Source organism: Ursus arctos, unplaced genomic scaffold (genome assembly GCF_023065955.2).
Source record: "Ursus arctos isolate Adak ecotype North America unplaced genomic scaffold, UrsArc2.0 scaffold_10, whole genome shotgun sequence".
NCBI lineage: Eukaryota > Metazoa > Chordata > Mammalia > Carnivora > Ursidae > Ursus > Ursus arctos.
Window position 1 is genome coordinate 56,779,491 of NW_026622764.1, and position 22,048 is coordinate 56,801,538.

The 22,048-nt window shown below is 36.6% G+C and overlaps 2 protein-coding genes across 27 annotated transcripts in view; one reads left to right on the forward strand and one right to left on the reverse strand.

Moving 5' to 3' along the window:
- Nucleotides 1-2,754, reverse strand: part of CAB39L (calcium binding protein 39 like) — a 112,281-nt gene extending 109,527 nt beyond the window's left edge. For 7 of the 15 annotated variants that reach the window (XM_048215478.2, XM_048215483.2, XM_048215475.2 and 4 more), the window contains exons 1-2: nt 2,676-2,754; nt 2,222-2,366 (exon numbers count right to left, since the gene is read on the reverse strand). The gene's annotated coding sequence lies outside the window, so the exon portion shown is untranslated. Of the gene's footprint in view, nt 1-2,221; nt 2,367-2,598 lie in introns of all 15 variants that reach the window. The other 8 variants (XM_057308819.1, XM_048215481.2, XM_026493243.4 and 5 more) reach the window with 5 other exon arrangements.
- Nucleotides 2,755-2,771: 17 nt separating this feature from the next.
- The window catches only part of SETDB2 (SET domain bifurcated histone lysine methyltransferase 2), a 92,273-nt gene continuing 72,996 nt past the window's right edge, over nt 2,772-22,048 (forward strand). Inside the window, exons 1-7 of one of the 12 annotated variants that reach the window (XM_026493234.4) lie at nt 2,789-2,889; nt 3,320-3,518; nt 4,800-4,896; nt 8,150-8,514; nt 17,518-17,605; nt 18,638-18,763; nt 19,973-20,038. In XM_026493234.4, coding sequence (XP_026349019.1) covers nt 8,476-8,514; nt 17,518-17,605; nt 18,638-18,763; nt 19,973-20,038 — 319 coding nt within the window. In that variant the 5' untranslated portion in view covers nt 2,789-2,889; nt 3,320-3,518; nt 4,800-4,896; nt 8,150-8,475. Of the gene's footprint in view, nt 3,519-4,799; nt 4,897-8,149; nt 8,515-10,806; nt 11,018-17,517; nt 17,606-18,637; nt 18,764-19,972; nt 20,039-22,048 lie in introns of those variants that run through there. The other 11 variants (XM_048215487.2, XM_048215485.2, XM_048215484.2 and 8 more) reach the window with 11 other exon arrangements.

Below are 22,048 nucleotides of genomic sequence, written 5' to 3' on the forward strand. Positions count from 1 at the left end.
AATGTGTTCTTCTTTATAAAAAAGTGCTCATACCCTAAAATCTCCACTAAAAAAAATCTATTAGATCTTTAAAATATCAAATACAAGAACTGCAAACAGGTTGAGAGCATTTTTATTGATTTTTTTTTAATGAAATAAGTAGATTCTAATCTACATTCAGCCACAAAATACCACATTCATTTCAAAGGTGTTATCAAATTTTTTCTAATTAAACAGCATGCATCAGGGGCACCTGGGTGGCACATCGGTTAAGCGTCTGCCTTCGGCTCAGGGCGTGATCCCGGCGTTGTGGGATCGAGCCCCACATCAGGCTCCTCCGCTATGAGCCTGCATCTTCCTCTCCCATTCCCCCTACTTGTGTTCCCTCTCTCGCTGGCTGTCTCTATCTCTGTCGAATAAATAAATAAAAAAAATTAAAAAAAAAAAAAAAAAAGAACCTCCAACAGCAACTGCCAGCTTATGTTTAAACAGCATGCATCAATTGATAATGGGGAAAGAAAATCTAAACTTGTATATATTATGAGACCTCAATGAAAAATAATCCTTAATATAACAATATAAGTTAAATCATTTTTACTTAAAGTCACTTAACATTGTTCATGCAAAAGTAATATTTTTAAAAATCTGTAAGGATCTTCAGATTATACATTATGAAACCTAGAGACTCATGCTTCAAAAAAACCTCATACTTAGCTTACTATTTAAAAATTACTTAAAATTACAGAACATATTTATGCAATATAGTAAACTTAAAGTTGCAGTATTTTGCCTTTAAGCAGTGTTAAAAAGAAACTAGAAAAACAAACACATTTTTTCGTCAGAAGAGATCTAAGGCACTGACAACTCTGGTACTCATTTACTGCAACTGTATGCTTTCAAGAAAAAATGGCAAACAGCATTATTACTTGAAGGCTCACCTTGATTATCTAAATTTCTCTGTATTACGATTTCATAAAAATATCATCCATAGTATTATTTGTATGTATAAACTGGAAGCAACAAATTTAGTTCAAGAAAATGAAAGTCAAATTTTCTAGAAAGCAGGTTAAATAAATTCTCTTTCAGTTAGGCGAAAAAGAAATGTATATCCACACCTTCCAATTACTGCATTATTTTATTTATTCATTCAACAATTATACTTCTTTTTTTTTTTTTAAGATTTTATTTATTTATTTGACAGAGATAGAGACAGCCAGCGAGAGAGGGAACACAAGCAGGGGGAGTGGGAGAGGAAGAAGCAGGCTCCCAGCGGAGGAGCCTGATGTGGGGCTCGATACCATAACGCGGGATCACGCCCTGAGCCGAAGGCAGACGCCCAACCGCTGTGCCACCCAGGCGCCCCTCAACAATTATCCTTCTGAACATATGCCAGGCATTATTACATGAGAACACTCTGCAAAAGTTTCAGCGAACATTTACTGAGCTATTAGGTGCTTTTTCTTAGCCACTGATCTTTTACTTTATGATAGCCACCTGTACATTAGCCATCAACTAAACACTAAATTATTGATACTTGAACTCTTGCAACTTAGGCCTTATAAGACTCATGATTTAAGAAGCAATTTTTAAAAAGAAAATTAAATTTTAATCATTCAATTACTGCTGTTTCTTTGCCACAAAACACGTGGTACTCTTGACTAGGGTGAGTCATCATTGGATAACTAACTGAAAACTAAACTATTTTTGCTTTCGTCTAATGCGTGTCAAAACTGCCAATCCCAAAATACTAGCCTGTTATCGGCTAGGTTTTCAGATGCGATAAATTTTCCTCCCAAATGAATGCAGTCTACTTGGATTCAAAACAAAAACCGAAAAGGAGGAAAAAGAGGTTAACTCCTTTCTTCCACCTCAAAAAAAGCTCAGAAGATACTTTCCCTTACAAACGCCTCCCCTTGCCCCTGACGAAGCAACCAAGCAAGTCAAGGCAGACCTAGAAATTCCGAAATCTTCCACAGATCATAACCAGGGAAACAGATTTGCCAAAATTCTTCCTTCGATCCCATTGTTTCTGCAAAGACCACCACTTATTGGATTAAAAAAAAAACAAAACACTGCAGAAATGCTGCCTGCATATTAATAAATAATATTGCCCAAACGCAGAACCAGATGCCCACAATTATCAAAGGATGGGCTTAGTCAGAGGGTTAACTACCAAGAAGAGCCAACACTTTAGCAGTCACTCCCTCGCAACCGACAGAAAATGAAGACGTCTCTTTCTAACCTGAGGATAGTGGTGAGGCATCTCCCTCTCTCCCCTTCTATTAATGACCAGCCTTGTTCCTTCCTGAATCAGGCAGTCCATCAGACAACCTCCTTAAAGAGGGGTGACGGTCAATCTTCCGAGACAAAGATTACGGAGTAGCTCTCTGGAACCAAAGAAATCAGCGTTAAGGCATCAAAGCCCCCAGCAAGCCCTCCACAATGACGAACAAACGAAAGCCTGGGATTCCGCTCCCCCCTCCCCCAATTCATCTCTCTCTCTAGTCGGGGCTGATTCAGACCAAGAAAACCTCTCCCTTTCAGGTAAGTGAGAAGGCACCAGGTGTCTGCCTTCAGATCCCTCTTCTCCTCCACTGCTCTCTCAGGACCCTTCCACACCTGGAGCCACTAAGTAAGCGTTCAACCGTCAAGAAGCCCAGTCCTAGCCACACACAAGATGGCAGCGGAACACCTACCAGAGGAAACAGCTGCGCCACCACTCCTGCGATGCCGGCCTCTCTACTGCGAGTATCCCCATTGGCCCCGCCAGAGAGCGCGATACAAGCCGAGAGCTCTGGCAGCCAATCGGGAGGCGGCGCAATTAGGCGCCGCCGCGCTGCCGGCGATACGCGCGCGGTGCCTCTGAGGCGTGAACCCAGTGGGGTGTCCAACCAATGGGCTCCCGGCCAGGTAGCGGGTGCTCTGGGTGTCCAACTCCTCCCATTTAGGATTAGCGTTCGGTAGGCCTGGGCGTTGGGGATTGGGTGGTCTTCCTTCCCCGCCTGACGCGAGGCGGGGCAGTTGGTGCTGAGGTGAGGTCTAGTAAATGGTGAAGTACTTCCTGGCCTGGGGGTGTCTGGGACCGTGGGGTCTCGGTGGCGTGGAGTCGGAAAGGAGCCCGACCCGCGAGGAAACCCAGCCTCGCCCACGGAGCGGGCCCGGTGCAGCCCTCAGGTCTGGCGGGCGGCGTGGAAAAAGCAGTGGTGCCAGTGGAGCCGAGGCACGGCCTTGGGTGGCCCCCTGACAGCTCCTTCGGCCCAAGACCTGGGAACGCGGCGGAGCCCTCGGCTGCGTGAACCCCCGCCCTTGCAACCTCCCTTTTCCTTTTATCCACCTGCAGTCCCAGGCTGTAGAAGGGACCACGGGCGTTCTCAGTTCTCAACCCCCATTTCATTTTCTGTCTCCGGGTGCATACCTTAATGTGAGGTGATTCCTAAGCAGCTGGGAACCTGAGGCTGTAAAAGGGGCTGCAGGAAATGGACTGCAGTATAAAATCCAGAAGCAGAACTGGAAGGTTTAACCACTGACCCATTTCACAGGTAAGACTTACACGAGTCCTAACTAAGTAAAATCATTTGTCCAAGATCACGGAACTGAGATTAGATCCTAAAGGCACCTGACTCTCCTTCACCACAACCCAATAGGTAATTAAAACGAGGAGCTGTGCTCTTCGGCATGTGGAAACCTGCAATGAGTTCTGTATGTGGCAAAAAGGTAACTTTGAAAAGGTAGAGTGGAATAATCAAAAAACGGACTCTGAAATCATTCTGCCTGATTCCTTCCTTATATTCTGTCACTGCCACTTAGAGTGTGACACGCCTTAGCTTCCTCATTAGAAAACAGGCATGCTAATTTTCTCTCATTGTTACGCAGATCAGTAAGAATAGTGAAGTATTTAGAAGTGTGCCTGACACGTGGTTTATACTCAATAAATGTTCATTAATCTCTCATCGTAATTAAAGCAATCCAAATATAGAAGAAATGGTCAGCTTCATAAAGAGCCTGTTTTTAAAAACAAAGCAACCATAAATTGAGGCGAAACAGACCGACTGCTTTCCTCCAAAATGAAAAAGAAGGGGAAAAATATGAACAAATTTAAAAATCCTGTTTCACTCCAAAGTATTAAACCAGCTGTCTCTGGATGATGAGATGATGAGTGATTTAACTTTTCTTCTTTATGCTTTACTATATTTTGCAAATTTTCTTCAGTAAACATTTTACTGTTCAGTTATTTTTAAAATTTCAGAGGATAGGAACAACATTGGTGAGAGTTTTCTTCAAAAAGCTATTAGTATGCTTGTGTGCTGTAGGTGGAAATAGAATTGGTAGGACCTTTCTAGAAAGGAATTTGGCAGTGTGCTCCAAAAGCCTTTAAAATTGACAATCCTTTTGTGAAAATTATATACTTATATTTTAAATTAAGTACACTATTACATTCTTTTTTTACAAAATTATAACCTTACAGATAGCACAGTCCACAATCCCTGAATTCCCCCTTTGCTCCCTCAACCCCACGCTAAAAGACTTTGCTGCAGAACCTTTAAGTCTTTCTTTATACTTACATATTCTCAAAGGGTTCATATATGCATTTGTAATTTTAAAAAAGGTTGATAGTATCATACTACATCATTTTCTATATTCATTTGACAGTGTTTTTGAAGTGTATAACTGTTATTTATAGCTTATTATGTATTTATGGTTCAATTTTTTATACCTGCTGGATAGTGTTCCAGTGTATGGCTGAGTTGTTCTGTTATTGTAAAATATTTATTTTTGTCTCTTTTATTGGTTTTTATATCAAATTCTATCTTGTTTGATAGGTACTATATAGCACATTTTATTTGCCATTCTCTTTTTGATGGACATTGGTTGTTCCCAGTTTTTTCAACTTATAGACAATGCTGCAGGGAAATCCTGGTATGTATTTTCTTGTGCACATGTGCTATTTCTCAAGGATATATATATATACCTAAAAGTGGGATTGCTTGGTTTTAAATTATGAACATTATTATTATTTTTTTAAGATTTATTTACTTGAGGGGCGCCTGGGTGGCACAGCGGTTAAGCGTCTGCCTTCAGCTCAGGGCGAGATCCCGGCGTTCTGGGATTGAGCCCCACATCAGGCTCTTCCACTATGAGCCTGCTTCTTCCTCTCCCACTCACCCTGCTTGTGTTCCCTCTCTCGCTGGCTGTCTCTGTCTCTGTCGAATAAATAAAATCTTTAAAAAAAAAAAAAAAGATTTATTTACTTGAGGGAGAGAGAGAACTAGCGGGAGAGGCAGAGGGAGAGAGAGAATCTCAAGTGGACTCCACACTGAGCAGGGGAGCCTGACAAGGGGCTTGAGCTCACAACCCTAAGATCATGACCAGAGCTGAAATCAAGAGTCAGTCGCTTAACTGACTGAGCCACCTAGGTGCCCCAAAGTTATGAACATTCTTAATTTTAATTTGTCTTGCAAAATATGCCTCCAAAATACTTCTTCTAATTTAAACATCCCAAAAATAGTTTTGAGAGTTCAGTTTTCCTACAATCTAGACCAACACAAGATACTGTCTTCTTTTCGTCCATCTGATAGATGAAATTAATACTCATTTTTTTAAAAAATTTTCATTCTCTGATTACTAGTAAGTTTGCAGTATCCATGTGTTTATTAACCTATAATTTATGTAAGTTTCCACAGTTTCTTTAAAAAATTACTCATTTTTCTTTTGGATCATCTTTTCTGAATGGTTTAGAGTTTCATGTGCCCTGGCTACTGCATATCCTATATCATTTTTAAAGATTTTTTCAGCATCAGGGTGCCTGCGTGCCTCAGTTAAGCATCTGACTCTTGATTTTAGCTCAGGTGGTGATCTCAGGGTCATGAAGTCGAGCCCCACTTACGATGCTGCACTGAGTGTTGAGCCTCCGGCACCTTCTCCCCAACCAAAGTTCACAAGCTCTATTTTCTCCCAGCTCTTTGCTTGGCTTTTAACTTTATTATGTTTTTGTTTGTTTAATCTACGGATAGATCTTGCTTTTCTTTAAAGTCTTTAGGTGTTTCGTTTATTTTACTGCATTTCTCTAAGACTTCAAGTATAATATTGAATAAGAACAGTGGTGGAAAGTGTCCTCATCTCTGTGCCTGACTTTAGTGAAAATGCTTCTAATGTGTCATCATTGTATATGATGTTTGGTGCTAAGTTTTAGTAATGAGTTTATCAGGTTCAAGAAGTTCTCTTCCTAGTTTGTTAAGGGTCCCTCATCTCCCAGCCTCCAGAATAGTTGCTGACTTTTATTGAATTGTTTTATTTTCTGCATCTGAAATGTTGGTTTTCCATTTATACGTTAATGTAGGAATTTACATTGATAAACTTTCCAATATTAAATTTTTGGGGTATTCCCAGGATAAATCTTATTTTAGTAATATACTTTTACTCTATGGCATATTTTACTTGCTGTTTTTGCACAGAAGTGCTTTTGGCCTTGAGTTTCTTTTCTTACATGTCATGGTTGTACTAATCTAAAAAAAAAAGTTGAGTGGCTCCCGTATTTTTCCTGCCCTCGAACAGTTCATATATGATAGAAATTATCCATTCCTTGAAAGTTTTGTAGAATTTATCTATAAAACTTAATAGACCTGGTATAATAGGAGTGAAGTGGGGAGATGTGGCATGTAGCTCTCCTAAGATCTTTTAAATGTTGTTTAAACTTATTTTTATACTTTTGCCTTTAATTGGGATTTTTACTTCTTGAGCCTGTTTGATATTAAGTCAGTAATTTCAATTAGATATTCGTGTGTATTGTTCTGTCGTCATAAAATATTTCTCTTTGTCTCTTCTATTGGTTTTCATATTAAATTCTGTTTTGTTTGATATGAACATTTCTTATATTTGCTGGTATGTCTTTTTTCACATACTGTTATTTCAACCTTTTGATGACATTTTGTGTCATTTAAGTGGTCTCTTTAAAATATCATAGCTAGGTTTTGCTTGCAATCCATTTGAGACTCCTTTAATAAGTTGCATTAACACATTCACCTTTTTTGTGATTATTAAAATTTGGCCTTTTTCTTCTCATCTTGTTTACCATGATTTTCTTTGTATCTTTTATATCCTATTTTTCCATTTCTCTTTTTAACTGAGGTTGGCTCCAAGTTTTCTTTGTTCTGCATGTTTTAAAAAATATATTACCTTTGCATTTTCAACATAGTTCTTAAATTTATGTTTCCTAACAAGATCTGAATTTAATTAGTATTGATATCCTCCATATGAAGAAGAACTAGACGGTGCTTCTACTTTACTTCCTCTGATCTTGTGGTAATCCCCTTCTATAAAAGAACATAATTTCCCACGGTTCTTTCTGTCATTTTGTTTCATTTGTTATTAAAACCCATTTTTAATCTGTCTTTAGCATTAATGTGTTTTAGTCATTTGCTCATTATTGCTTCTTATACCTCAGTACTTCTGTGTATGTTAGTTTTTTTCATGAAGTTTGGGTACTTCCTTTTTCTTTCAGAGAGTCCCTAAGTGGCTTTTTGAATGTCTATAAAAGTCTCTCTCTCTCTCTCTTTTTTTTTTTTTTTTTACCTTACTGTTGAAAGATAGCTTGGCTGAAAGGCATTCTGGGTCAGACTTACGTTGCCTTAACTTACTGCGTCTGGCATTTCTGATGAGAAGTCTGATTACCAGTCTGATATGTGTTTCTTTTAGATAATCTAGATTTTCTGGAAACTTCTAAGACTTTGTCTTTATTTTTGATATCCTAAAGTTTATTCAGTTTGTCTAGTAGTGTATATTTTATCTTGCTTGGTACCCAATGAACCCTTAGTTGGCTTATGTGTTTTCCAGTTTTGAGAAATTCTTAATCATTATTGCCTCTTCTTCATTTGAGGTAGTTAGCGTTACTATCCCCATTTTTAAAGTTTTTATAAAGTATTTATAAAAAATAAGAAAACTTTAAAAATATTTATAAAATGGGGATAGTTTATGTGAATAAACAGTATTTTAAATATGGGTGATTCTTAATTTCTCTGTAATTTCCTAATTTTGATATTTTACATATTTTTCCATTTAATATGTATTCTGGTTTCTATAATAATTTATGCTATTTTAAAAGATTATTATTACAACAGTCTTTTCTTATATATTCTTTGCAAATATGTACCAATCTTTACTGTTTTCTTTACAGAATGTCTCATGCATCCATGGACCAAAAGATGGAGTTGGTTTTTATTTTTAAAACGATATTACCAATGATCTGATATGACTATAAATGCTCACTTGATGAAATTGCATGGACTCGTCATCAGGTTGGACTAGTGGTTATTTTTGAAAGTTTCTTCAACTACAGTTACTATTTGAAAATTCAAGGATCCAAGAACATTGGGTTGGAATGGCATAATGATGTATTTTCTCTGAGGACTGCAAATTTTAGAGAGACCACAGTTGGATTCCAGTTATACTCTTCAATCAAAGTGATTCAGTGCTTTGATAAAGTTAATTTTGAAGAGTTTTATGTTTATGAACGACGCCAAAAGATGGGAGAAAAAAATGGTAGGTTTGGAAACCGTTGTTAAACATTATATTTAAAAGTCTGTAGACTACTTAATGAAGCTGAATTGTGGAATTTTGTAGGTTTTTCACTGCAGGTGACTATTCTACATTTGAAGGAATTTAGGATTTATTCTCATGTAGCCAACAATTTTGACAGTCTTTATAATTAACTGTGTGTCTGTAAAACTAAGCTCTTTAATGTACTTTTTTAAAAATACACCTTATTTTTTAGAAAACTATTAGATTTACTTTTTAAAGAAAAATTGAGAGGATAGTACAGCAAGTTCCCATATCTTCTACGTCCAGTTTTACTTACTATTAACATCTTATATTTGGCTGGTATATTTGTTACAATTAATGAACCATTATTATTAACTAAAGTCCATAGTTTATTCATATTTCTGTAGTTCTTACCTGATGTCTTTTTCTGTTCCAGGATCCCACATTATATTTATTTGTCATGTCTCCATAGGGTCCTCTTGGATGTAACAGTTTCTCAGAAGTGTGCTTTATTTTGTGGTATTTTGTATCCCAAGTATTTTGTACGATGGCCCTCTCTTGAAATTACTGATGGATTTTTTCTTATGATTAGACCAGGGTTATGGGTTTTTGGGAAGAAGAACATAGGAGTAAAGTGCCATTCTTACCATATTATATCAAAGGTTCATGTTATCAGCACGATTTCTCTCTTATTGATACTGAGCTTCATCATCTGGCTGACACAGTATTATGTCATTTCTACACTGTAAATTTTTTTTCTCCCTTTCCCTGTCTCTTTGTTAGGAAATCACTACATGCAGCTCATATTCAAGGAGTGGGGATTATGTTCCCCCTCTTTGAGAATGGAATGTCTACATTAATTATTTGGAATTCTTGTACAAGGGAGATTTATCTCCTTTCTCCCATTAATGTGTATATTCAGTCATTTATTTGTTTCAGTATGGAGTCATGGGCACTTATTTTGTCCTATCCACTATTCTATCCAGTACTGTTTTGTTACTCGGATTCTCCCAGGATTGGCTGTTGGGAGCTCTTTCATTTGGGTCTGTGTCCCTTTGACACACCTGTATCAATGTAGGTGGGATTTTGTTTTATTTTTTTGTTTTGTATTGTTAGCGCTGCCTTATCTTCTGGTCTGTAAGATACTGCAGGCTTATCTTGTGTATTTCCTGCCCCAGTGCTTGAGTCAGTCATTTCTTGAATGAGCCCTGGTTCCTTTTAATGGAGGATGGTGTGAGAAACCAGTATCTGGGGGCGCCTGAGTGGCTCAGTCATTAAGCATCTGCCTTCGGCTTGGAGTGTGATCCTGGAGTTCTCGGATGGAGCCCCACGTTGGGCTCTTCCGCTGGGAGCCTGCTTCTTCCTCTCCCACTCCCCCTGCTTGTGTTCTCTCTCTCGCTGGCTGTCCCTCTCTGTCAAATAAAATCTTCAAAAAAAAAAAAACAAACAAACCAATATCTGGGCTATAGTTGTTACTGGGCTGTCCTTGCTTATAGGCCCTTTCAGCTGACAGAGCAAGGAATATATATATGTATGCTAAGCTGTATATGCACATATCTATAAATATCTCTATATGTAACCATCTGAATCTCTATTAAGGTGAACATGATTTTATTCTGATGTTCCCAATTCTAATCCATTACCACATCTCTCCAACAGTGAGAAACATGGCTCCGGCCATCTGTTATCCATTTATTTAGTCACTCAGTTCCAGAGTGTGTGTATGTGTGTGTAGCTGTATCAGAAATGTAAACGTATTCCCAGGTAGGAAACTACAGTGCTTCTGCACAGTCCTTTTGCCTTTAGTCTTGCAGACTCTACTTATTTCCAAAGTTATTTGGGTTAGCACCTACCTACCTAGCTCTTCAGCGAGGTTGTGTATACAGTTGTAATAGTGTTACAATGTTCTCGTCATGGTCAGCATTCCTTCCTGGGATCCCTGACCTCTTAAATGATATTTAAAAATTTCACTACCGTTTAACACACTTGTAATATATGGACTGTTATAGAGATCACACTGTTGATCTAGTAGTCACTGGACTGTTCATCTAGGCCAGTAGTTGTCAAACTTTCTTTTGGTCTTGGAACTGCTTTATACTCTTAGAAGTATTTAAAATCCCTAACAGTTTTAGTTTATGTGGATAATATCTCTTCATTTTTACTGTTTGAGAAATGGACACTGAGAAGCTTCAAAAAAAATAATAAACCCAACATGTTAACATAATTTACATTTTTGTGAGCAGTAACTTTTCTAAAACAAAAAAATTAGAATATTGTTTTACATTTTTACAGATCTCTTTTATAGTTGGTTTAATAGAAGAGGGAAGTCTCCTATCTGCTTCTGCATTCAATCTGGTGTGAAATGTTGCTTTGGTTGAAATATATAAAGAAAATGAAGCTTCCTACAAACAAAAAATTGGAAGAATATTTTAATAGCCTTTTAGATAACTGTGGACTTTTATTGATACAACTACAAAACTCAACAAGTAGTTATTCCTTCAAGGTCAGTTGTAGTGTGAAATATGAATGCATGTCTGAGTTTTTTTACATTCTGTTACATTAAAAATCCATTGGTCTGTCTTGCACATTGAATGGATCTTTTTTGATTTTATAATGCCATGTATTGACCAACTGGAAAATACTGGCTCAGTGAATTGTGCAGATTTTCCAGATGTTGACACATTTCATAATACAATATTTAAAAATCACATTTGTTAATATTGCTACCAATCTCATCAAAAAGTTATTTTTGATTTTTAATTTCAAAAATTGAGAAGCTATCAGGCTTACTGTGGCACATACAGGGTTTACAAATTCTAATTTTAACTTGGTAGTGTGAATTTTATCATTAAACAAATGCTGTCAGTATTGAACTTCTGGGGGTAGGCTTACTTTTTTTTCTTTCAAGAACATGTGTGCCCAACACCCAAGTCTGAGAAACTATAATTTTTATTAGTGGTTCTTTTAAGTAAAAATAGTATTCCAAGAGAACTGGTTTAGCCTACAACTCTAACAGTCTCACTAGTGCTTTTGCTTGAGACAGCCATTATGCTGTAATAATCATTTATATTGCTTTATCAAGGACATTCTTCAGTGAAATTGATAGTGTAGAATATACTGGTAGTATACTGGAAGACTTAAAACTGGTAGTTTGGTGCCACTCCCTTGATTCATGCTAAGACCTCAGTACTTTTACTCACCAGCGCTTTTAATACCATCAGTCAATGTCATTATGGGGAAAAAAGTGGGGGAGAGCAAGTAATGTCTTAGTATTACTATTAAAAGAGTTTGACCTAGCATATTGTCTGAAAGGATTTGAGGACCCCAAGGGTTCATAGACCACACTTTGCTTATCACAGACTCAAAGATATCATAGAGATCCTCTAGACCAATGCCCTGAAGCTAAGAGATGTTTTGTGTCTGTGTGTGTGTATGGATCTTACGTGTTTGGTAAGTACTCCAAAAATAGTTGGCTAATAAGTAACTCCTATAGCTGTGATTCTTGAGTATTGCCTATTTGCAAAGACAGTGTGTATTAAGGGAGATTGGAAGACATACAGTGTAACTATATATTTGTCTTTCTTCCTTTGCAAAGCTGCTATATATATATATTTTTTTTTTTAAGTGTTATCTTAGTCACCATATACTTTAGTTTTTTGATGTAGTGTCCCATGACTGTTTCCGTTTAACACCCAGTACTCATTGCGATACATGCCCTCCTTAATACCCGTCATTGGGCTAACCCATCCCCCCACTCCCCTCTCCTCTGAAACCCTCAGTCTGTTTCCTGGAGTCCATAGTCTCTCATGGTTTGTCTCCCCCCCGATTTCCCCCCACTTCATTTTTCCCTTCCTTCTTCTAATGTCCTCCATGCTATTCCTTATGTTCCACATATAAGTGAAATGATATAATTGTATTTCTCTGCTTGAATTATTTCACTTAGATATGCTATGTCAATGTAAATGGTGGGTATTCATCCTTTCTGTGATGGCTGAATAATATTCCATTGTATATAGGGACCACATCTTCATCCATTCATCTGTTGGAGGGCATCTCGGCTCCTTCCAGTTTGGTTACTGTGGACATTGCTGCTACGAACATTGGGGTGCATGTGCCCCTTTTCTTCACTACTTCTGTATCTTTGGGGTAGATACTCAGCGCAGTTGCTGGGTCATAGCATACCTCTATTTTTAACTCTTTGAGGAACATCCATACTGTTTTCCAAAGTGGCTACACTAACTTGCATTCCCACCAACAGCGTAAGAGGGATCCCCTTTCTCCACATCTTCACCAACATTTGTTTCCTGCCTTATTAATTTTTGCCATTCTAACTGGGATATGGTGGTATCTCGATGTGGTTTTGATTTCAATTTCCCTGATGGCTGATGACGTTCAACGTTTTTTTCATGTGTCTGTTAGCCATTCGTATATTGTCTTTGGAGAAGTGTCTGTTCATGTCTTCTGCCCATTTTTTGACTGGGTTATTTGTTTTTGGGGTGTTGAGTTTGAGAAGTTCTCTATAGATCTTGGATACCAGCCCTTTATCTGTGATGTCATTTGCAAATATCTTCTCACTCCGTGGGTTGCCTGTTTTGTTGACTCTTTCCTTTGCAGAAGCTTTTTATCTTGAAGTCCCACAAGTTCTTTTTTGCTTTTGTTTCTCTTGCCTTTGGGGACGTGTCTTCAAAGAAGTTGCTGTGGCCAGTATCAAAAAGGTTATTGCCTATGTTCTCCTCTAGGATTTTGATGGATTCCTGTCTCACATTTAGGTCTTTCATCCACTTTATCTTTGTGTGCAGTGTAAGAGAATGGTCCAGTTTCATTCTTCTGTATATAGCTCTCTAATTTTTGCAGCACCATTTGTTGAAAAGACTGTCTTTTTTGCATTGGATATATTTTCCTCCTTTGTCTAAGATTAGTTGACCATAGAGTTGAGCGTCCATGTCTGGTCTCTCTATTCTGTTCCATTGATCTATGTGTCTGTTTTTGTGCCAGTACCATGCTGTCTTGGTGATCACAGCTTTGTAATGTAACTTGAAATCAGGCAATGTAATGGCCCCCGCTTTTTCAACATTTCCTTGGCGATTTGGGGTCTTTTCTGGTCCCAAACAAATTTTAGGATTGTTTGTTCCAGCTCTTTGAAAAATGCCAATGGTATTTTGATAGGGATGGTATTGATTGCTTTCAGCAGCATAGACATTTTAAGTGTTTATTCTTCCAGTTCATGAGCGTGGAATGTTTTCTCATCTTTGTGTGTCTTCAATTTCTTTCGTAAGTGTTTTGTAGTTTCTAGAGTACAGATTCTTTACCTGTTTGGTTAGGTTTATTCCAAGGTATCTTACGGGTTTTGGTGCTATTGTAAATGGAATCAATTCCCTAATTTCTCTTTCTACAGTTACATTGTTAGCGTATAGAAAAGCAACTGATTTCTGTGCATTGATTTTGTATCCTGTCATATTACTGAGTTGCTGTTGAGTTCTAGTAATTTGGGGTTGAAGTCTTTTGGGTTTTCCACAGAAAGTATCATGTCATCTGCGAAGAGAGTGAGTTTGACTTCTTTGCCAATTCAAATACTTTGCTCTTTTTGCTGAGGCTAGGACTTCTAGTACTGTGCTGAGGAAGAGTGGTGAGAGTGGGCATCCTTGTGTTCTTGATCTAAAGGGAAAAGCTTTCAGCTTTTTCCCATTGAAAATGATATTCACTGTGGGCTTTTCATAGATGGTTTTTATGAAATTGAGGAATGTTCCCTTTATCCCTACACTCTGAAGAGTTTTAATCAGGAAAGGATGCTGTATTTTGTCAAATGCTTTTTCTGCATCAATTGAGAGGATCATATGGTTCTTGTCTCTTCTTTTGATTTGCAAATGTTGAGCCACCCTTGCATCCCAGGAATAAATCCCACCTGGTCGTGATGGATAATCCTTTTAATGTACTGCTGGGTTCTGTTGGCTAGAATCTCTTGGCATCCATATTCATCAGGGATATTGGTCTGTAATTCTTTTTTATAGGGTCTTTGCCTGGTTTTGGGATCAAGGTAATGCTGGCCTCATAGAACGAGTTTGGAAGTTTTCCTTCTGTTTCTATTTTTTGAAACAGCTTCAGAAGCAGCTGTTTTTTCTTTGAAAGTTTGGTAGAATTCCCCTGGGAATCCCTTGGGACAAGGACTCTTGTTTTTTGGGAAGTTTATCACTGTTTCAATTTCATTACTGATTATTGGTCCATTCAGATTGTCAGTTCTGTCCTGTCTTGGTAGTTTATAGGTTTCCAGGAAGGCATCCATTTCTTCCAGGTTGCTTAATTTATTGGCATAGAGTTGCTGATAACAATTTCTAATAAATGTTTCTAATTCCTTGGTGTTATTCGTGATCTCTTCCATTTCATTCATAATTTTATTCATTTGAGTCCTCTTTTCTTTGGGATAAGTCTGGCCAGTGGTTTATCGATCTTACTAATTCTTTCAAAGAACCAGCTTCTGGTTTCATTGATGCAGTCTACTGTGTTTCTGGTTTCTAATTCATTGATCTCTGCTCTAATCTTTCTCTTCTCCTGCTTGGTTTGGGTTTCATTTTTTCTTCTTGAGTTCCTTAAGGTGTAAGTTTAGCTTGTGTATTCGGGATTTTTCTGGTTTTTTTTGAGTGAGGCTTAGATGGCTATGTATTTCCCTCTTAGGACCGACTTTGCAGTATCGCATAGGTTTTGGACCAATGTGTTTTCATTCTCATTGGTTTCTATGAATTGTTTAAGTTCATTGATTTCCTGGTTGACCCAAACATTCTTAAGCAGGATGGTCTTTGGCTTCCAAGTGTTTGAATTTCTTCCAAATTTTTTGTGATTGAGTTCCAGTTTCAAAGCATTGTGGTCTGAAAATATGCAGGGAATAATCTCAATCTTTTGGTATCAGTTGAGACCTGCTCTGTGACCCAGCATGTGGTCTATTCTGGAGAAAGTTCCATGTACATTCGAGAAGAATGAGTATTCTGTTGTTTTAGGGTGGAATGTTCTTGTAATAAATAGTCATATCTAGCTAAGTAAGGGAGCAAGTTGGGACCAGTTATAAGATGGTATTCTTCATTTCTAGAGGCAAGTAGATATATTAGTATACTGATTTGGTTTTCAATTCAAGGACCTACTCCGTACTTATCAATGTTTTTCTAGTGAAATGCACTGAAATATTTACATTCTCAGGTTATAACCCTGAACATATATAGAGTACAAAGAAAAGGAGCAAGAAACTGAAATTGTTTACATTGTATTAACTATCTAGATGGTCTACAGTTGAAATGAAAATGACTCAGTTGTTTCTCTTTGTGATATTCATTTAGCCTCTGTTCAAAAACAAATGCATCTGTTAATCTCATGTTTTCAGATAAATTGGTCACCTTTTTTCTTACTATTACTGTGGTTAAAAATTTCCATAGCAAAGACAGTTAAAAATGATCAAGAGGGAAGACATGAGGAATAAGAACTATTTAAATGAAATTTAAACCTAGCAGTATGAAATCATAAGGATACCATGAACAACAATATTAAAAACCCAGAATAAATATGAATTGCTTAAATACATTCATTTATTGTACAAGCAGATAGTTCCAGTATTTTCTGATTGGCTTTATTTTCTTAAATTATATTGCCAGTGTCCTGTTCATTAATCTATTCCAAAACTAGTAATTTACCCTGTTCCATTGTCAAATAAGTTGTCTTAAGTATTTCCTGTCAGAATAATTTGGTATTATGTGTAATGGTGTTTCAAACAGTTTTAAATGATAACCACTGAGAAACAAAAATTCAGTTAAACCCTGATTGTGGTTTTGGAGCATCACTGCTTGTTTTCTCAGGTTATGTGAGAGTTGTGTATGATCCCAGATTATAATGCTATCAGAAGCTATTTCTAAGTACCTTTCAAAATCCTTCCCATCTAGATATCCACCTCAAATAAAGATAAATCCCTAGTGGATTTATACATTCATATGCATGAAAGGAAACATGGTAACAGCCAATTAAGTGCTTTCACAAATAGTTTTGTCTAAAAGCAGTGATTTCTTTGGTTATCTGTAAGTGAAAAACTAAATAATTTTAAGGATTTTGGGAAGGTCCTTCAAAAAATACTTGCCCACGTTTGCTAAAGACTATATTCCCTGTTAAATTATATATAGTAATTTCTTTAAAAATATATATTTAGTCTATATATACACTTCATATGTATTTCACATATATATTTCATACGTATAGTAATTTCTTGCAAAAGGCCACATCTTATCCGCACATCAATTCCACTATTATTCCCATTTCATACGTATGGTCATACAGTTTAAACTGGCAGGGCTGGGATTCAAACACAAATGCATCTGAATTCCATAGCCCAGATTGTTAATTACCACATCTGTTCTTCCACTGACCCGAAATGCTATCTCCTGGGTTTTCCTTCCACCTGTTTGCTCCTTCTTGATCTCCATGATTCTCTTTTCTTGCACTCATCCCTTATATACAGAAGACCCCCTTCTCATCGTACACATTCTTCCTAATCACATCTATTCTGTCACTTCAGCCATCACTTGTATGCTGTTGACTCCAGAATTCATGTAATTGGACCAGATCTTACTCTGGAGCCTGTGTACCCAGTGTACTTGCCCTACTTAAATTTCTCACTTGTTCCTTATCTTTTTTTATCTCAATGAGTAACATTACTATGCATATGGTTGCCCAGGTCAGAAAACTACAAATCATTCTTGAGTCCTCCCTCTTCCCACTGCCACCTGAGTGACGTTTTTAAGAAACTAATCATATCGTAAGATGCTTAAACTTTCTGAGTGGCTCCCATAGTCTTTCATATAAAAATGGAGTTGCTTAGCATGGCACGAAGGCCATCTGTGTCATGGTCCCTCCACCTCTAAAGCATCATTCCTCATCACTTTTGTCCTCTCACATTGCATTTATTTCAAATCTTGAAACCTTGTCTGAGCTGTGCTATGGGGAGTTAAAACTAGGCTTGGTCTTATGTTGTAGGCATCGGGCCAATGTCAACAGGCAACCAACACCCCTTCTGAGGCTACTATGGTGACAGCATCCCTAATTAGCCAGAGATCCCCTTTGGGTAAGGTGCCTTTGCCGGGGAGATTTGGGACTATGAGGCCTAAGCCTTTTATGAAGATTCTCACCCCACTGCCAAACTTAGAGGTTCTAGGTTTAATTTTTATTAAGGAAAATGTGTTTTTTGTAAACTTACCGGGGTCTCTGCTTATTAATCCTCCTAATGGCTTCTCAAGTGATCTTTCCAAAGTATAATAATTATTATGTCCCTCTTTTAAGTCCCTATAAATTAATTTTCAACATTTTGTGTATTTTAACATTTAACATTTTAACATATTATAAATTTTAACATTTTGGGTATTTTTTTACTTTTAAACATGGTATACATATGAGATTTGCTTTTACTAGTTTATTTTAATTGTCTTTCTCATATTTCTGTTTTCAGCTTTGAAAGAATTATTTCCTCTTGGAAATTTTTTTTAAGTAACTCTACCCCCAGCATGTGGCTCGAACTCATGACCCCAAGATCAAGAGTTGCATGATCTATCGACTCAGCCAGCCAGGCACCTTTCTCTAGGAATTTTTGATTAAGGTGTTCACTTGCTGGACATCTGAAATATTGGCTCATCTATAGCTACCTATAAAAGTTTAAACAGTATTTTGCTTCATATAATTATTTTAAAAATATAAAAGACATTTTAGCAATTGTTGAGATGTTTCATTCTAAAACCATCCACTTCCATATTCAGTGGAGGTTATATCCCTGAAACTTTAAAAATTCTTATGTGTTGATACGTACATCTACCACCAATCTAGAATGAAGCCATTCTTTCAGTTTGACAGGGACACCAGAAATAGTATCGCTAAACTTCGCAATGTATTTTTATTTTAGCAGACATAAGTGAAATACTTAGGTCATACTCTTTGTTTCTAGTTCTTTATAAAGAAACAATAACCAAAATCTTTTTCTCAAGGTACATGATAGACCAATTAAACCTTGATGTTATTTAGAAACCAAGTGGATTCTCTGTAACATGTGCCTTGGGGAGCTTACAGTCTGTTTCTGTTGCGCTCTTAAGCTATTCACTAATTTTAGGTGATGCAAAAACCTTCTGGATGGAGCTGGAAGATGATGGAAAAGTGGACTTCATATTTGAACAAGTGCAAAATGTGCTGCAATCACTGAAACAAAAGATCAAAGATGGGTCTGCCACAAATAAAGGTATGAAGCACAAAAAAGTTTCAATACATTTAATGCTAAATATTACCCACTGGCAATACAGTACAGTTCTATTTCCAGTATTCTTTGTTTTAAAAGTCAAATCGATTCATTTATTTTCTAAGAGCCTACCATGCGTTCTGTTTCCCTTGTGTTTATGCTCTGCTTCTATAAAAACTTGCTTTCACATATACCATAGACACTTTGTAAAAGAGGGTGAAGATGATTACTTTGAGTAACAGCTACTGAATTTACCTCTTTTTTCTCTCAGGCTACTTTGTTTGCCCCCCATTTTATCTTTTCTATCTCTTTGTAACCCTCTTTGAGGGGTGATGGGTATTGCAAAAGTAATATCTGCTCATTGTACAACTTTTAGTACATATAGAAAAATATAACAAAAATTATCTATCACTCCATCACTCAGAGACACCTCGTGTTTTTAAAATATTAAAGTACATAAAACCTAACAGAACTTACCCTACTAGTCTTCTGAAAGCAGAACTTGCATTCTACATCGGCAGTCAAGTTCGGTCAGCCAAGTTTTCATTTTTTCTATGTCTCTGTTTTCAACCCTGGTTGCTTGCAGAACCTAAGATTTTTATGTAGAACCTCCTTTCCTTCAGGACATAAGGTTCTCAAGCAAATTTTCTTTTGGACCATTCTTAATACGTTTTGGATGTTCGTAAGACATTAATCTTTTGTTTGCTTATCCAAAAAATAGTACCGTTTTTCGTTTCATTCCTTCTCATTCATTTCATGAGTCAGATATACCTAGTTTTGAATCCAGTTCTACCACCCCCTTGCTGAATGACCTGGAATAGTGTTTTCTGAGGTGTGTGTGTGTTTTGTTTTTTGTTTTGAGAGGGGGAGAGAGGGGCTGAGAAAGAGAGGGAGGGAGAGAATCTTAAGCAGGCTCCATGCCCAATGCAAAGTCTGACACGGGGCTTGATCTCACAGCCCTGAAATCATGACCTGAACTGAAATTAAGAGTCGGGTGCTTAACCAACTTAAACACCCAGGTGTTCTTGGAATAGTCTAACTTCTAAGCCTCAATTTCTGTTTCTAATGCTGATAATCATAAGAACCTCTCAGAGGAGTTAATGAAGACTGAATACAAGATACAGTATGTAAGCTGTTTAGCACAATAGCTGGCACCATAAATGAAAGTGATGCTAATGATTGTTTTCATGCTTTTTTTCCTTTCCTTAACAGAATACATCCAAGCAATGATTCTAGTGAATGAAGCAACCATAAGTAACAATTCAACATTGATAAAGGGTATGTGGATTTCTAATTCTAATCTTGAATATAATGTTATTTTCTTGACTTGGAACAGGCTTAATTTTAATTGACTGAAGTATGTCAGGTTACCTAAAGATAATTTAAAATAAAATGTAAGATTTTTATTGGTAAATTACATAAATGACTTTCCTTATTAAATAAAAAGTCCTACCCATGCAGAGATAGGAAATGCACATTCTTCTAAATCTCCTACGGAAAGAATGAACAAATTTATCTCTTCAAAAAATTCTAAGACTCCAAACTACTATAAACCCACTTTGTGAGAAGAACAATACTAGAAAGGTATATTGTGGCATAGATAACTTGGCATAAAATTTTTTTAATTTCTAGATTATTATTAGACCATCAGTCTTGCAAACTGTAAACAAATTCATTTTACAAGGAATTGATCAGAGATAATGTACCAGAACTAAGAAGAGAAAAACTGGGGGCGCCTGGGTGGCACAGCGGTTAAGCGTCTGCCTTCGGCTCAGGGCGTGATCCCGGCATTATGGGATCGAGCCCCACATCAGGCTCCTCTGCTATGAGCCTGCTTCTTCCTCTCCAACTCCCCCTGCTTGTGTTCCCTCTCTCGCTGGCTGTCTCTATCTCTGTCGAATAAATAAATAAAATCTTTAAAAAAAAAAAAAAAAAAAAAAAAGAAAAACTGAAAAGTTGTTTTATCAGAGTTACTTTCATATAAAGCTTAGTCTATCTCCAATTTCCTAAAATGCTGGGGAAGTACTTTACAGGATTTTAATTAATACTGTTAAATACTGTTAACAAATTGTAATAATTTTAAAGGTCATAATTTGGAACCTTAAGGTTTTTAAATCTGAAAATATAGCCCAGCATCATGAGTCTATTTTAAAGAAACCTTTTGTTATTCATAAGTATTCTCAATTTTATAAGAGTAGATTCTTTAAGAAAACAGCCTTTCTCAGTATCTTTCCATAGCACTTGGAATCAACACATTTAAGAGATTGATTACACTAGTTTTGCAAGAAAGAAGCGTTTAAAATCAGGAGGTGGTAAGAGGTACTAATTCTAAATGTTTTTTTTTTCCCTTTCCGAAACAATTTATTTCTCAGTAATAGTAAATTGGATTTTGGGGTTTTTTGGTAAGAATTTCATTAACAGAAATATTGAATATTATAATTTCATATTTTTATATAATTCATTTAAACATAATGAATTTATCAAAATGAAAGTATATGTTTGCCCATGGTAGAGCAATATATGTAACCAAGTAATTGGGGAGTTCTGTAATTGACATTGTTGGCAAATGCAAAGGATTAAAATCTTCCTAGTAACAAAGTTTCATGTTAGTATTTATTTTAAGAAGAATATTGAGACTGGGAGAAACAAAAGGACTTGGTGTTGAAATCAAAACAAGCTATCCCAAATCCAACTGCCCAAACCACTGATTACGTTCATTTTGCTTGCTTGTGTTTAACTGTAAATATGTACTATATCCTCAAACAAAGGATTAGATACTGTTTTCTTGAGAGGAGTTATTATTTCCCCTTTCCTCCCTTATCTAAAGATTAATTTTAAAATCTCCATGTTTTTTCAGTAAGTCTTATTTCTAATTATGCTTATATACGTTTATTTTATTCATATTTGTTAGTATGGATTTATATGACTCATACAAAGAAACCAGCTAGGAAAAATCAGAAATTCTTGATTTGTGACACTCAATTTTTAATCCGGAAATACATCTCTTATCAACTATCAGATTTTTAACCTTTCTTTACCTTGGTAATTAAAGGATAATTATTTTCCAAATAGCCAGGTAGTGGCCTTGTATTATAACGTAAACTATTCTTCTATTAAACTTTTTTCTACACTTTTTTTTCTGCACTAGAGATTGATGCAAGTTAATAATCTAAGGCAAGATGAGAATAACTTTTTTGCTTAAAGTCCATCAGCGCGTAAGAAAAAACACATTTAAAAAATATCTTTAGGGGTGCCTGGGTAGCTTAGTCAGTTAAGCATGACTCTTGA